Source organism: Mustela nivalis, assembly GCF_964662115.1.
Source record: "Mustela nivalis genome assembly, chromosome: 4".
NCBI lineage: Eukaryota > Metazoa > Chordata > Mammalia > Carnivora > Mustelidae > Mustela > Mustela nivalis.
In genome coordinates, this window is record NC_139023.1 from 90,073,770 (window position 1) to 90,090,383 (window position 16,614).

The window sequence follows — 16,614 nt, forward strand, 5'->3', positions numbered from 1 at the left end:
CTCCTACAGTCTTCTCTGTCCCCATTTACCTCTGCTCTCCCTTGCCAGTTCTTTAGGCCAAAGCTTGCTCTCTTAACCATCACATCTCATCCACCAGTAAACATCCCAGCTCTCCTTTCCAAGAATATCTGGGTTCTGACCACTTTCTCTCCTCATCTGTCACAGCTCAGATTTGAGCATAATCATCTCTCCCGTGGACTATGGCAGAGCCCTCTTAACAACCCTTGAAGCTTGCACATTCGCCTCTCTGGTCTGTGTTCGGCATAAAAGTTAGAGTAGTCCTGTTAAAATTATGAGCTCATGTCCTTACACTACTCAGAACACTCTAGGATTTCCCATTTCAGGAAACACCAAATTTTTTACTGCCTTGGCCCAGTGCCATCTATACTAACCTCTCTCCTTTTCTGTCTGACCTCGTCAACTTCCTCACTCTACCCCAGGCACCCTGGCCTCCTTGCTGATCCTGAAACATCTGAGACAGACTCTTGCCTTAGGATCTTTGCACCAACTATTCCCTCCATCCTGAATGCTCTTCCACAGATATCCCCATGGCCCTGTCTCTCATCTCTTTGGGCAAAATTACCTTCCCAACTAGCCTTCTTAGACTAGGCTATTTGAAGTTGTACTACCAGCACTGACATGCCCTATCCCACTTTCCTGCTGCTTTTCTTCATAGCACTGACACCATTTAAAATTCAATGGATTTTACTTATTTTATTTGTTGCCTCTTATTCCTTCCAAAAAATGATTAGTGTGCTTGAATAGTTACTGTCTAATGACTAGAAGAATGCCTGGCACATAGTGGCCATTCATTAAATATTCATTAGAAGGAAAGAAGGGAGGAGGGAGGAAGAAGGGACAGGAAGGATGGCAAACTTACCAACTCTCCTGCCTTTGCCTGCACAGCACACGTTAGATGTCAAAAGTACAGCCCTACCCACCGCTATTCGTTGCTCTGAGTCCCGTCTTTCAGAAGAAGGAATATTCTTATTGGCTAATGGTCTCAACATGTTCTTATGGTTAGGAGTTAGTAGCCCACCAGAACTGATCCAAGGAATATTTAATGTGCCATCTTTTGCGCATATCAACACAGATATGGTGAGTATTTTTTTTTCATTGTTTTTGTGGTAATGTACAAATTCATAAATGTTTTGTGTTCATGTGCAACCACATATTACAAAGTAGAAAAAACAATAAGGATATAGTTCTTTATAAGAAAGAGAATTTTATGTGTTAATGAATAACAATTAGCTGGTATAAAGTTATTTGTATAAAGTATTATGAAACAACCAAAACATAGACTTTAAAAAGAGATTGCCCAGCACTTCCTAAAGCATTTACTGTCCGTTAATCACTGTGCTCTAAATACTTTAAACACATCATCCCATTTAACTGTCACAACAAATCAATGAGATGGATATTATTGTCAACATTGTATAGATGAATCAATTGAGGTTTGGAGACAAGTTCTTTCGGGTAGTCAGTAGCAGAGATGGAAAGTGAATCCAGTTCTCATACTCTGTACTGCTCTTCCTGGTGTGGAACTGCATATTCAAAGGAATGCAGAAATCTTCCCTACATGTTCAGCTGTAGTCCAAGACTGTGTCAGATTAATGGGTTGCGAAGTAATAATCTTACGAAAACAGGTTATATACGCCTCTGTTATAAATAAGTTATATACTCTCCTCATTACAAAAGAGATTGTGGATTTGATATAAAATGAATACAAATGACTTTATTTTTAAAGTACTTTAGGAAAAACCAGCAATTATCATTTGTTTAAAAATCAACATTAATTGCAAATTAATTATAGACCATTTTTGCATGAGCATCATTACTATGATGGTTATTGTCTTATTCTGCTTGGTGGTGGATTTCGTATGAATGCACATGTAGAACTCAGCAGATAGTTTGTTCCCCAAGACCTCACTTGTATGATGGTAAGATGAATTCCCCAATTTCTGTTATGAAGGTAGAGACGTAATATCTTGGAAGAAGGGACAGGGTCAAAATTCCAGCCTAGGTAGGTGATCAGTTTAGAGAGATGCATATCCATTATGAATGTTAAGAAAATATTTTTAAAAGAATTAAAGGTGTCCATACCCCATTAAGAAAATAGTTTTAAGATGAAGATTCAGAAATAGCAAGATGTTTGCACAGGTTAAAATTAGGGCATGATTAGAAAATTACAATTAAAAATTAAAAAATAGAAATAAAATTTAAAAATTAGAATTAATTTTTAAAAATAAAAAAAAATGAAAATTCAGTAGGGAAAGAGCTATGAATCTCAAGAATGTTTATATAAAATTTAAGGAAGCCTCCTCTTCTGTCACAGTGTATTGTTGGAGTAAATGTTAAATGCATATTTGCTGAATTGAATGTTACATATGAAATCACCACAGAGCAGCAGAGTGGTAGGTTTGTGCTTATATCATGTGCCTCCTCTCAGCCTTCTTCAAAAAAGATAAAGAAAAAACCAAATGTCACTTTCATTTTAGAGACAGTTGGCACTTCAAAACATGTATGTGAAGTGTATATGTTATTTGTTACAGAAAAAGATCTGTCTTAGTGTCAAAAAATACCCACCAAAAACGTGAATATAAATAATGAATTTTCTGCCTTTTTTTTTTTTTTCCCAAAACTTCTGTGAAAAATATTGGCCCTAATCTTTTCCTGAGACTTGTGACTTTGTGGTAAAATGTTCTACCTCGCCTTTTCAGTAGCTAAGTCACAGATGATATATTAGCTCTTGATACTTTTTTTTTTTTTTTTTTTGGATAAGTAATCATAAGCATTTTACTCTTGTCTTATTGGAAGAAGTGAAGTCCAGATCCTTCATGTTCCCCAGAGGGTATCTCAGGGGCCATATTCCTCTTGAGAAATCAGCATTTGATGGTTTGTCTTAATTTTGAAACAGTGGTATTTGGATGGCATTTTCTAAATATGGTAACAATTCATGGTCCTGAAGTGGATCCACTGAAGGAATAAAGTTCATCTTTTCTCCCATGACAAAGCCCTGAAGTAGCCATCTTACAAAGGGATTAAACATCATGGTGAATGATCCAAAGATCCAAAGATATCCTTTGTATATACCTGTTGTGTCATTTCAGTGGTGTACATGTGTCAAATTCTAGAGAAGGGAGTTTATTTTCAATAGAGAGTTAGTTGGTGGAAATGTATCCCAATAAGAATGAATAATTTTTAGTGCATTTTTTTCACATTTTTGGTTTTTAGGTAAAGGAACTAAGCTAATCAAATATATGGTGTAGAAGGGTGTTTTCTAACTTCAACATGCTAATAATTTCATTGCTGCTTCTGTCTAAATGCTGTCAATTACATTGAAACTTTAACTTTGGTTTTCTTAAATTTAGACAACACTGCCTGAAGTTGGAAACCCATACTCTCAAACACTCAGAATGATAATCAGTATTATCCAACAAAAGAGGCCATATTCAATGAAGGTAAGAATGAGATTTTTTTTTCCCTTTCTTTAAGTGTTTATTTGTATTTCATTACAGACTTTGTAAATGCATGTCCTATATTTTTATAACATGATCTTTGGTAGAAAACTCACACTAACCTCTAATATATCTACCTATTCAACAGATGCAAACATAAAAAATAATAATAATAAGTAAATAGGTATCACCACAGGTTGCCCATGGGTTATTTTAGTAATTATTAACTTAGTAATCAAGAACTGCTTTATGGGGGCGCCTGGGTGGCTCAGTGGGTTAAGCCGCTGCCTTTGGCTCAGGTCATGATCTCAGGGTCCTGGGATCGAGTCCCACATCGGGCTCTCTGCTCGGCAGGGAGCCTGCTTCCTCCTCTCTCTCTCTCTCTGCCTACTTGTGATCTCTCTCTGTCAAATAAATAAATAAAATCTTTAAAAAAAAAAAAGAAAGAACTTCTTTATGGCTTAGTAACAGTTGATATCATTAACAGACTATGAAATGACTGCCTTTGGAGCTTAAAATTACTTAGTTATATAGAACTATCATTCAGAACACCTTTAAAATTTTATTTTTACAACTTTAGATTTGTGATCTCTGAGTAGTTTGTTATCCTAGCCCTTCTAAGCCCTTCAAGCCTTTAAGTTTAATAAAAGAATATAAACTGTCTATAACTCGGGAAGATTATGCCTTGTTACTGAGTCCCAGCTACTCACCTATCTTCCTTCTCAAGCTCAAGGTGATGGTTTATTACTGTACTACTCCCTGCAGTGGTATAGGACACTCACCTGTAGGCAGGCCTCTGCAATAGCCAGGGACTTAGGGGTCATTTTTCCCTGAAATATACACGATATTAATGTAAATCAACATCCTTAGCCGTGAAAGATATTCATGCATGCACACATCAACTTTAGGCAGTACTGAGGTAAACCGAATTAGTGCAGAGCTTTGTAATCTCGAGGATGACTGGGTGAACACAGAACATTTCTAGAACTGTTCTCATACCATATGGCATCTACTTGGCTTCAGTTTTAGGGTAGGACCTAGAGATGGCAGAGAAGGCTCACAGTAAAAACATTTTTCATAGGACACTCTCTGAAGGCCTTGGAGGCATGTAATTAAATCTATGGTTTCATGAAACAAAAAAAGAGAACCAGTGGTATTGAGTGCAGAGCAGTGACGATCCATCGACCTTCATCCCAGCTGTGGGAGCGGGATCCCCACCACCTGCCCTGTTTGCAGAGAAGAGGCTAAACGTGGAGACCATCCTTGTGCTCAGGAGCCTCTCCTTCCAGGGAAAATAAAACCTGTCTCTCTGCTTTCTCCCACCTGCTCTAATAGTGCATGTTAGCTTTAATAAGTCATGTTGGCTTTAATTAAAAAATATCTGGGATAAGCTCTGGACACATGTGAATAAGATACAAGCAGTTCCATGTTAAATAATTTTGGCTTGACTACTTAAGTCAAATTTTCTTATGTGCCACTTGCAAATATAGACTTCTTTAGCCTTTTCAGGGTACTATCTGTATTACAAATTTGAAAATTTAAAATCTGTAGTGGTTAGAGTTGAAAGGACTCTAGAAGACACCTGGTCTAACTGCTGCCTTTCAGCATGCTCCAGCACCAACTAACAGATATGGAAGTTTCTGGGTTTCTGTCTCACAGCTGGATCAGGACAGATGAAGTCTAGCCCCCGGTGCTTAGTCCAATGCATATAGCATTATACGTTTGGTCCTCACTTTTGGAAAATAGACCACACAAAGGAAATAAAAACACATTTATAGAGTCTTTAGATCTTTTTTAAAGAGTCAGAATTGAAGAGGAGAATTAAAAAACTGGAATGAAAGGGTCAAGAACAGCAAAATCAAATCCAGAAGGCCCTGCTGCCTTCTGGGGTATGCTCATTAGCTTTTTAAACAATCCTCTTATCATGCCTTCGTGGTCTTGCATTTGTGGGGGACAAAAAGAAAGATTGGTATCACACGATATCTGGGAAGACTACCGAAATCAGACGTCTCACTGATAAATTCTAGTCCTGCCCTGCTCCAAGTTCTCTGTGTTCCCAGTGTTTGCCATTCTCTTCTTCCCTGTGTGTTTTCTAGATTAGTCCCTTCCCATTGGCTCCTTTCAGTTTATAAGCCGTTCGAATCTCCCTTTATTGAAGCTCCTGATTCTCCAAGATTCTGCTTCCCTTTTCTTTGATTTCATTCTACAAACTTGTATTAAGTACTAGCAAGGTACCGGGCGTTTTATCACCATGCTTCTTGAAAAAGCTATCTGTTAACTGCATATATTCCCTTATTCCCATGTCTCCAGCTATCTAAAATGGCCAAACAGCTAAAGAAATTGATTCTCAGTCCCTTGACAACAATTGCAAAATTGAATATTACCGTTTTCCTCCAATTTTCTCTTCTGTCAGTTTTCAAAATGTCATATTCTCATGATGCTTCTTTCTCAACTGACCTTTTTCTTTAGATTCTTTTCGTTTATCTGCCCCTTAAGAAGAGTTGGCATTCCCCGGAGTTGTGTCTGCTGCTCTCTTCTCATTCAGCTCGTTCTTTGGGGTGATCCTAATCACTCTCATTATTTAATACTGTTTCATATGAGGCAGGCCATGAGAAATGAGAATGGCTCTTGAAGTGCTATGATTCTTTAAGGTGCCTGGTACCGTGACCTAAAGAAGATAAACGGGGACTACCCGAGATAGTCGGTTCTTCCATGAAGAGGGTACACATGAGGCTGGGAGGGACACCAGCAATGATCATTTTCATATCCTCTTCCCACTCTACAAGGCTAGTTCCCTCCTTATAGCATGGTAAAGGAAGGGGGCTGATAAAATACGGATTCCCCAGTGCATCCCAGTATTTTTTCCTCTTAGTTGTATGGTTTACTCCTTAAGAAGATCACCAGCATGTCGAGACAACTAAGATGGCTTGCCACCACTTCCATGAATCTGCTTCCTGAGACCTTCCACCATACTTTCTGTGTCATTCTGGAACTAGTAGTGGGATGTTCAACTTTGTCTATAGAAACTCAAATGGTAGAGCCAGAATTTTTTTTTTTTTAAGAATTTATTGATTTATTTGAGAGACAGAAACAGCATGAGCAGAGGGAAGGGTAGAGGGGGAGGCAGAAGCAGACTCCCTGCTGAGGAGGGGAGCCTAATGTGGGGCTCCATCCCAGGACCCCGAGATCATGACTTGAGTTGAAGTCAGATGTTTAAGCAACAGAACCACCCAGGTGTCCTGAATCAGGGTATTTGTTTTTTTACCTTAAAGCTAAGTTTCTCCCTAAGGTGAAATTCATTTCCTATTCTATTTCCACCTCAGATCATAGCCAGACACCCTTCATCGAAGGAGGTTTTACAGTGATCACCACTGGAAAATAAATAACCCAAGTGAATGGCAGCAACAGCATATGTATAATATGGACTTCCTCCCATTAATTCCCATAGACAGATTAAATTCTAAAAAGATTAGAGTCTCAAATCCTTCCCTTCACAATGTCTCATTCTGCCCAGTGTCAGCCTGGGCTGTTTCACTGAGGCCAGACCCACATTGCTCTTGCCTGTCAGGGACAGTCATAACCAGTAAAAAGAAAATGGCCTTGGCTTCAGGCTCACCAGGCTGCAAGTTTTAATCTCCTTTGGAGAAGTTTCCGTTGAAGGTTAGTTGTGCTTCCCTGTGTTGGGATGGAGGTGCGCCCATCCACACTGCTGTTCCAGTGCGGCGTCCCCATGCCTGGCAATGACACCTGAAAGCCAAGACACCACACCTTGTCTGTACCCATATAAGTTCGCTGAGCTGTAGTGGTGGTAGCAGCTGTTGTATTTTTATCAGGCCAGGGGTGGTTTAAAGCTTATCAGCCTAGGAGCCAGGCCAAAATAGCAGAAAGGAAAGAAAGCAAATTGTGTTGACAATATCATTCTACTTGGTAACTAAAGCAAAACTAGGGAGGGCCAGTCCCTCCTGGCCGAAATGCAATGTACCTTCCTCCCTGCAGCCGGTAACTGCAGACCTTTCTGGTGGTTTCACTAGGTGAGAGCAAGTGAGGGGAATGCCATGAAGCAGGCAGGGAGAACTTGTTTTGTGTGTGTGCTCCGTTAACTCCACTCATAGCTCAGTAGATAACAAATTCTGACCATTCAGATTGTCATCTGTGACTACCTGAAAACAGGAGTGAGTGAGTGAGTAAGGACCAGGGCTCCAAGTGTTCTGCCAAGGCTTCCCCCTTCTGGGCTTTTTTCCCATGCACCTCTTCCCCTAGGGCAGCATTGTCCAATAATGCAAGCTGCATATGTAATTCTGCATTTCTTAGTAGTCATGTTAGAAATGTAGAAGAGTCATTTTAGTAATCTATTATTAACCCAGTATATCCAAAATAGCATTTCCATATGGATATGCAGTTAGTGAGTTTTACGTTTTCTTTTTCTCAAAATCTTAGAAATCCCTTGTGTTAATTTTACATTTACAACACAACCCAATTCAGACTAGCCATGTTTCAAGTGATTGATAATCACGTGTTGCTGGTGGCTACAGTACTGGACTGCACAGCCCTAGATCATTGTTATGTGCAGGGAACAAGGGTCCCCTGTACAGTCCACCTCTGTAGTGCCTCTCAGTTGTTTCTTTTTCTTCCTTTTTTTTTCAGTAGGTTCCATGCCTAATGTGGGGCTTGAACTCAGGACACTGAGATCAAGGGTCACATTCTCTACCCATGTAGCACCTCTCAAATCTCTTCCCTTCCCATCTTCACTGCAAATCCCGATTGCCTCCCACCTCAGTGCCTCCAACTGCTTCCTGATGAGTTTCCCTCATCTCGTAGTGCTACTAGTTAACTCATTTTGTCCTGAAGCACTTTCCCTGGATCACAATTCCTACAAAAGCTCAGACTCATTTAAATAGTTTTCCCTAACCTTGAGGTGGTTTGTCCCTAACTTTTCTCTGACTTTAAGACTATTAATTCATGGGGCACCTGGGTGGCTCAGTGGGTTAAGGCCTCTGCCTTCGGCTCAGGTCATGATCTCAGGTTCCTGGGATCGAGCCCCACATCAGGCTCTCCGCTCAGCAGAGAGCCTGCTTCCTCCTCTCTCTGCCTGCCTGACTATGTGTGACCTCCCCCACCCCCGTCAAATAAATAAAAAATATCTTAAAAAAAAAAAAAAGACTATTAATTCATTTTGCTAGCCATGTCTGTCTTTGGTACATGGTGCATGGCACCCCATTATGGAATGCCCTCTAAGCCCACCCCACCCCTATCCTTAAGGAAATCCTACATGATCCTTTAAGGCTCAAGTGATCATTATTACCACTGTGAAGCCTTTCCCATGGTGCTTTGCTTATGTTTCATCATTGCCACTTAGTGTTGTATGTCTTGGGTTTTTATGGTTTTGGGGTCAGTGCCTCCCTCCACTCTGGATAATGAACACTTTCCCATCATCCTCCAAGGCCTCATACACAATGTACGTTAAATAATTTTGGTGAAATATAGGCATATAAAATTGAGCCACATTCAGAGAATGTTTATAACCACCGGCCTTATTATTTTTTTCCTAGCTGACAATAGTAAAGCAGCGGGAGCAGCCAGAAATGGTTTTCCGACAGTTCCTGGTAGAAGACAAAGGACTTTATGGAGGATCATCTTATGTGGATTTCCTTTGTTGTGTTCACAAAGAGATCTGCCAGCTGCTTAATTAATTGAATCTTCTCTATTGTTGATGTTGCATTTCTAAGGAGATAATCTCCTTCTTGGTGCCTAATTCTCCAGATGATAACAGGCTAGTTTTGATTTCTTGCTCATTTTCAAAATAGCTTTCCAGGACGACATTTAGGACTTCAGCTTTGGTGCTCAGGTATAAAGTCAATGAAGGTACAATTGTACCTTTATAAAGGGAACAGTCTATTTCTGATTGCACAATTTCTAACTGTTAAAAGTCATACAGTTTGCATTTCATGAAAGGCTTAGTTTACAGAACTGTAAACATTCTCAATTTTCTTTCTTTGTGCTAGACATATAAATTATTTTTCAAAATGTATAGATTTGAGGTAAAAAGTTGTCTTGGCTCTCCCATTTGCAGTGAGGGAAAAAATACAATTTTTACATTATACTTAATTTTTTTAAACCATGTAACACCCATTGAACATGTTTTTCAACTTAAGGTTTGCATAGCAGACTTTTAATAACCTTGGAATCTATTTGGTAGAACAATTTATGTTCTACTTTTTTTTTTTTCATAATTATATGTTGTGTATGTTAAAACTGTTTTCCAGTTGTTGTCTATAAAACTGTCTTTATCTATATTCTTAATGGTTCTCTGTACAATTTTGAGGGTTTCTACCTGTATATAATGGATATTAACTGGTACCAATAAATCACTTCATATGCTCTTACTCAACAGGTAGAGATTTTTTTAGGTCTTTTGAGATTTTAAAAAGAAATAAGGGTGGTATTCATGTCTTGGAAAAGTTGTTTAAATGGCTAAGAAAAAATTTGGAAAACTAAAGTTTTTTTTTTGAGGGTTGGGAAGTGTTAGGTGAATAAATCAACCTAAGAAATATCAGAGACAGTGTACTTGAGAAATACATTTTTAAAAATTCTCTGATATGTCCTTGTGGACAGATTAATTGAAATGGCCTATATGAGACCATTATTAAAGAATATATATAAACCTAGGAGAGTGGTTTTGAGTGGTCTGACACAGGCATCTGAACTGTATCTGCCCTGTTCAACTTTGGTATCAGTGATATGAATAAATAAGAAGAGTTAAGTATATTGAGTACCTACAATGTCCTAAGAACCACACTGGGTATTTTGCAAACATTTATTCCTCATGGTAACTCCACTTTTATTACCAGTCCCATTCACAGGTGAAGAAATAGACTTGAAGTGATTAAATCAGGACCTGTCTACGATTACGCAGCTAATAAGGTTTATTCATAAATTAATAGATGTCATGAAATTGAGTAGAACAACAAATACACTAACAAGATTAAACTCTATTCCCACGTTAGACAACTGGCATGATGTTTCAGATTGACTTGGATGAGTTTAAGAAGAAATGTATAATCCTGAACCAGTGTCCAAAAAAAATGCACATGCAGATGCTCCTTGGAAACAACAGTACTTAAAAAAGAACTGAGGGAGTTTGTCAGCATGAATCTACAGTGGGAGAAAAGCAGATGTAATCAAGTTACTCTCTTACAGGGATAGGCTGTCAGATGAGTATAGCAATGGCCCTCCTCTGAGATGAGACCAGACCACACCTACATAAGTGTTCAGTTCAAGGTACCATGCTCTATGTAAACTAGAAGGCCAGAGCACATTCCTTTATTCACTTGAAGGTAGTCTAAGGATTGTTCTATATTTGCCTACAGTAGAAAAACAGAACCAATACAAAGAAGTGACAAGGTACAGCTCAGTTGAATGAAGAACCTACTAAGTAATTAGGTGCTCAAAGAATGTGCCATTCTATAAAGTAGTATGGTCTAACTTAAATATCACACTTCTATATGCCAAGCACTCTGCCCTTTACTGGAGAGATAAACAAAACCCCTGCCATCTTGACAGTTAAAGCGGTTTTCATAAATGGTGTAACAAGCCATTACATTTTATTTTTTGTATATATAAATTTTATATGTATACATTTATAAATATTTATGTATTATATATATATATATATATACATATATATATATATATATATGATATATAGATTCCTGATATATCTATATGTCAGGGATATGTGACCTAGTCTAGCTAGGGGGCAAGGTCTAGTCCATAAAGATTTCCCATTAATTATACTGAAGCTGAGACCTGAAAGAATTAGTAGACATGAGCCAGGTAATTGAAAGAATTTGCAAGGTAGCTTGTAAACTATGCAAGTGAGATATATTACAGCACCTAAAAATATGGGCCTGAGGCTCAGGAGTGAGCTCTGGGCTGGAAATTTGCAAGTCATCTACATACAGAGAAAAAGAAATAGTACAAAATAGATGAAAAAACCCAGGGCAATTCTGTAGTGAGAGGGCAGCAAATCCCTGAGACAGATAATGAAGTGGAAACCTGAGAAGACTGGGAGAAGGGCCAGAGAGGTTAAGAAGGAAAACCTGGCAATAGGACATCATAAAACCAAGGTAAGGGGGGCATGGAAAGAGTGGGCAACCAAGTTACAGCCTTTCCCTTTGGGAAAAGGAAGTTAAAGACTAAAAGGTATGTTGGAATTAGTAAAAAGGTCATGGGTGAGTTTGGTGACAACCCTTTTACAGGCTCAATGAACTTGAATGCTAGATTGGAATAAGTTGAGCAACAGGAGTCAGAGGGGAGGCAACTCAAGAAGGGGATCAGAGAGTCACAGAGGAAGGACAGGATTTATTTTAAGACTGTCAGGGATTTGACATTTAAACACTGATGGAAAGAAGCCAGTATTATATTGGAAGAATAAATAGTAGCAGTAGTTACATCAACTCAAAAAAAAAAAAAATGTTGAAGACTGGACAGAGAAAAAATATTTGGAAGAGTAAGATTCTTGGAAGACAAAAGGTAATATAATACGGAGTACAAATGGAGATTAGCTTTCAATGGGAAAAGAAATCCAATACATAATGGAAATGCTCCAATGAATCCTGAAGGACCACTTTCCACCAAAAATGGTGAGTGCTATTCCACGGTGTTTGGAAATAGTACATTCCCTTTCCTAAACCTTGAGAACAGTAGATCCTCATGGGCTATGGAACCACTGAGATGGATTTCTATACCAGCTCCATGTGAAATGGAACTTCGGGGCAAGTTAGAAACCTTTCTGTGCCTTGGTTTCCTACTCATTTGTTTGAAATATTAGGTTAATAAGTGTAAGGGCTTAGACTAGTCCCTGACACATAGTGCTATTTAAGTGTTCATTGCTGTTATTTTATTGGTTTTTTTTTATTAAACATGCAAAAGATCATGAAAACTAGGACTAATCTGGCTCCTAGTTGTATTTGCTTTTATGCCGTATCTTAACCAATAGCCTCAAAACCAAGCTATCTTTCAATGCTATAGAAATGTCCAATTAAAATATGGTTTCAGATATTAAAATAAATATATCAATATGAGGAAACTATAGCCTAAACTACTTTAAAGTGTTAAAAACCAAAACTCCAGTAAAATATAAGCCAAAGACAAGAATTTATATTTTGCATTTGGAGGAGCCATTATGAAGAAGTAAGTATTTACTCAAAAGAATACACATCTTTGAGAAAGTTACTAAATGGCTCTACCTTCACTTCTACAAATCTAACCTAATGACAGGAGACTGAGAATAACTAGGAATGGTATGTTAATTTTTTTTAAATGTTCAGTCAGATGGGAACATGCTTCTTAATAAAACAATAAGAGTAAGAACCAAATTTTCAGATCATGTTTTGGAATATGGAAAGATACATGAAATTGAACTTCTGCTCCACTAGGAGGCATTATACTCTAAAGTGTCCGAAACCTTTCAGAATGGTTGGTCAATCTTTCAGAAAAGGCAATTCTCTGGGGAGAACTGACTTTGTAAATTTTAACTGCTGAAAACACAGGTGTAATCCTGACTAAACTGGGTAAAAAGAAAAACAATCTCAGTGGGAAAAGGCAGTAAAAATCCCTTAGTCATCATCATCTCTTATGGCTATTTCTTGGCCTCTTCTTGAGACACGGATAAGAAGCTTGTTCCTTCCCTAAGCAGCCACTTTTAAGAACAGTTCTGTCTGAGAGAAAATTGTATTTAGCACATTGTTTTCCTGAAATGTTTCCCTTTTGCTGCCAGCTGACTCTCTCTCTTGAGGCCATAGGTGAAGTCTTCATTCACTGGATAGCAGTTTTCAGAGTTTAAAGCTACCACATACTGCTATTGTGTCCCTTCCAGGCCAAACCCTTCCAATTCCCAAAGCATGTCCTTGTAAACATGATTTCCAGAGCTACTGTTATCCAGACTTAATACATCAATATCCAGGGGTTTTTGTAAGATTTTGTTTATTTGAGAGAGAGAGAGAGAGCACAAGCAGGGGAAGGGGCAGACGGAGAGGGAGAAGCAGACTCCCTTCTGAGTAGGGAGTCCAACAGGGGAATCAATCCCAAGACCCTGAGATCACGACCTGAGCCGAAGGCAGACTCAATAGACGGAGCCACCTAGGTGCCCCTGAAAATCCAGTTTTAACTCACATAAAGAACAAAATAAATTTAGGGAAGCAAAAGGACTAGTGTCTAGTTAAGGAAATAATCATTACAACAATAGTGACTATAGGTTTCAAGAGTACATGAGTTTTGCAAAATCTTTCAGGGTGTACTTTTTTTAATATTAAAAGATTGTTACCTGTCCTACATCTAAAACTTTTGCAATAAGGATTTTCAATTTTAAGATATTTTATAGAAGACTAGTTTCCTAAGTCCCTATGTTTTGAACAGGTTATTTCTTGAGTCATGAAAAAACTCTTTATATATTATTCTTGTTTGAAAAATAGTTTTTGGATATACCATGGGGTTTAGATTAATGTTACTCAATTAATGTTTTAAGGGCCCAATATGCTATTTGGGAAAAAGGTTATTACATTATGAATTAGGGCAAAGCACATTTAGCAGATATGAATGTACAACCTCTAGTGAGAAAGGAAAAAAAAAGGTCTCATTTTAAAAATCAGACTAATTGAATGTGAATGTCTATTTCCCAGGACTGGCAAGGAAACTCTACTCTCTTTGGCTCACACTGATGACTAGCGTCAAGGCCCACCTGCAGTCTCCTGAATTCCAGTGCTTCTCTGCTTCCACAGTGCACTTGTGGGAGATGAATGTCTAGGGACATTCCTAGCATAGATGAATGTCTGGGGACACTTTCCTAGCCATGCAGCTATTTCTGAATGAGGCCACCTCTCCCTGACAGTGTTACTACTCAGCAGCAGTGTCCCAGAATCCCCAAGTGCCCCCCTAAGCCAATCCTCAGCTACCCTGTCCTCTCAAGCAACCTGTTACTAGGTCCACTATTCCTTATAGGAGGGATGTAGTCTTTATACTTAACCTGTTACTAACAAAGTGATACAGATGTAGTTAAACTGTTTTCCTTACTTTACAGGTTACATTTGGTAGAAAGAAAATTTATAACCTGAGGAAAGAATCAGGTCTGTCTTTGAACTCAAATGAAAGAAAATTCATTCTATAAATCTGCTGATAGGTGGTAAGTCAGTGGAAATTACTTTGTTGCCTCAGCCTCAAAAATAATGTTCTCTTGAGAGGAAAAAAAATCCTTATTAGAAAAGCAGTCCTCTTATGTAGCCAAGAAAGTAGAAGGGAAAAGAAATGGACAGAGAAGGATATTAAAAATCCTCTGGCATTTTTTCCAATTACTAAGCAAGCAAAGGAGTAAGGGACTATTTATTAGCCCCTTACTATGTGCTGTACATGAAAAGCTGAGAAAGCACATCGCTGCCTTTTTATAAATGACAAAGACTCATTTCTGAGAGCACAAGCAGCAGAGTTATAAGTCAGGACGAAATGAGTAGACAAAGACTGGTACCTCCGGCAGTCTTACACTTGCGTTGGGACAAGTGAAAGCAATCAGAAACAGGAATGTTCCCCAAAGAGGTTCTAATGCCATCTCGATCCAGTATCTTGTTAGCCTCATCTCATGGAGGAGATGGGATTTAAGATTCAGGAACTTAGTTGGCTGATAAACTCACATTTGTGATTATATTTGCTTAAATTTTGCTTTGGAATTTTTATAGACAGGATACTCTTAATTATAATGATCCTGCAGTCCCCCTTTATCTGTGGTTTTGCCTTCCATGGTTTCAGTTACTTGAGGTCAGTCATGGTCCAGAAGCAGATGATCCTCCTCTGACATACTGTCAGGTCAGGAGTAGCCTAACTTACACCACGACGCCTGTATCCCTCACCCCACTTCATCTCATCACATAGGCACTTTAACATTCACATCATCACGAAAAGGAGCAGTATGGTTCAATAAGACAATTTGAGGAAGATGACATTCACGTAACTTTTATTAAAGTATATTACAATTGTTCTATTATTATTGCTCATTTTTACATTAAAAGCCTCTCCTTTACTAAATATTAAAGTATGTGTCTATCCAGAAGTTGTCTTGAGAAGCATTAAACTGTAAAATGACAGCAAATTCTGTAAGACATTTAGGCAATAACCTTAGTAACTTAACCAGCATAAACTACTAAACTATCTCTGAACAAAACTGATTTTTTGTCCTCTGCTTTAAGAAGACAAAACAGAATAATGTAGCTACTCTTTGGGGCACCTGGGTGGCTCAATGGGTTAAAGCCTCTGCCTTCAGCTCAGGTCATGATCCTGGGATCGAGGTCCTGGGATAGAGCCCCGCATGTCTGTCTGCTCAGCAGGGAGCCTGCTTCCCCAGCTCTCTCTGCCTGCCTCTCTGCCTATTGTCATCTCTCTGTCAAATAAATAAAAAAATCTTTAATAAAATAAAAGAAAAGCTTTATTTATTAAAAAAAAAAAAGTAGTTACTCTTTTATGATATTAACTGTAAATATAGGTATGGGATTCTATAAGAGGTATGTCTTGTGACAACACGGGCCTAGACCTCTACATATTCTCCCACTGGACAAATGGCTTGCAGTCCCGTCACTGTATGCCACTTTTTTTTTTTTTTTTAAAAGATTTTATTTACTTATTTTACAGAGAGAGAGAGAGTGAGGGAGTTTGGGAACACAAGCAGGGGTAGCAGGAGAGGGAGAAGCAGGCTTCCTGTGGAGCAGGGAACCTGATGTGGGGCTCAATCCCAGGATGCTGGGATCATGATCTGAGCCGAAGGCAGCCGCTTAACGACTGAGCCACCAAGGTGCCGCTTTTTGCCACTTGAAAGTATTAGTCTACATCCGCGATCTTCTATGAATGTTCCAAAGTACATCAACTACATCACACGCTTCCAAAGCTGATGGCTCCCTGCTCCAATTGAGTAACCTTTTTTGATCTTCTATTTAAATAAATTTGGTCACTGGTGGTGAGAGACCAGAATTTAAAATATGCATGCAGGATTTAGCTAGCGAAACTAATTTTAACAAAACAAAATGTAGCAAAGGACACAAATTTAATTGCCAACATCTAAAAATCAGGGAGATTTCACATGAATAGCTCAAACTTACTGTCTTCCCTGTGTGGTGAC

The 16,614-nt window shown here is 38.5% G+C and overlaps 1 protein-coding gene across 5 annotated transcripts in view; it reads left to right on the forward strand.

The window, feature by feature from the left end:
* Positions 1 to 10,123, forward strand: part of SEC24D (SEC24 homolog D, COPII coat complex component) — a 105,491-nt gene extending 95,368 nt beyond the window's left edge. For all 5 annotated transcript variants that reach the window (XM_082727373.1, XM_082727374.1, XM_082727375.1 and 2 more), the window contains exons 21-23: positions 907 to 1,098; positions 3,372 to 3,461; positions 9,008 to 10,123. In XM_082727373.1, the coding sequence (XP_082583499.1) occupies positions 907 to 1,098; positions 3,372 to 3,461; positions 9,008 to 9,148 (423 nt within the window). In that variant the 3' untranslated portion in view covers positions 9,149 to 10,123. The remainder of the gene's footprint in view (positions 1 to 906; positions 1,099 to 3,371; positions 3,462 to 9,007) is intronic.
* Positions 10,124 to 16,614: the final 6,491 nt, after the last annotated feature.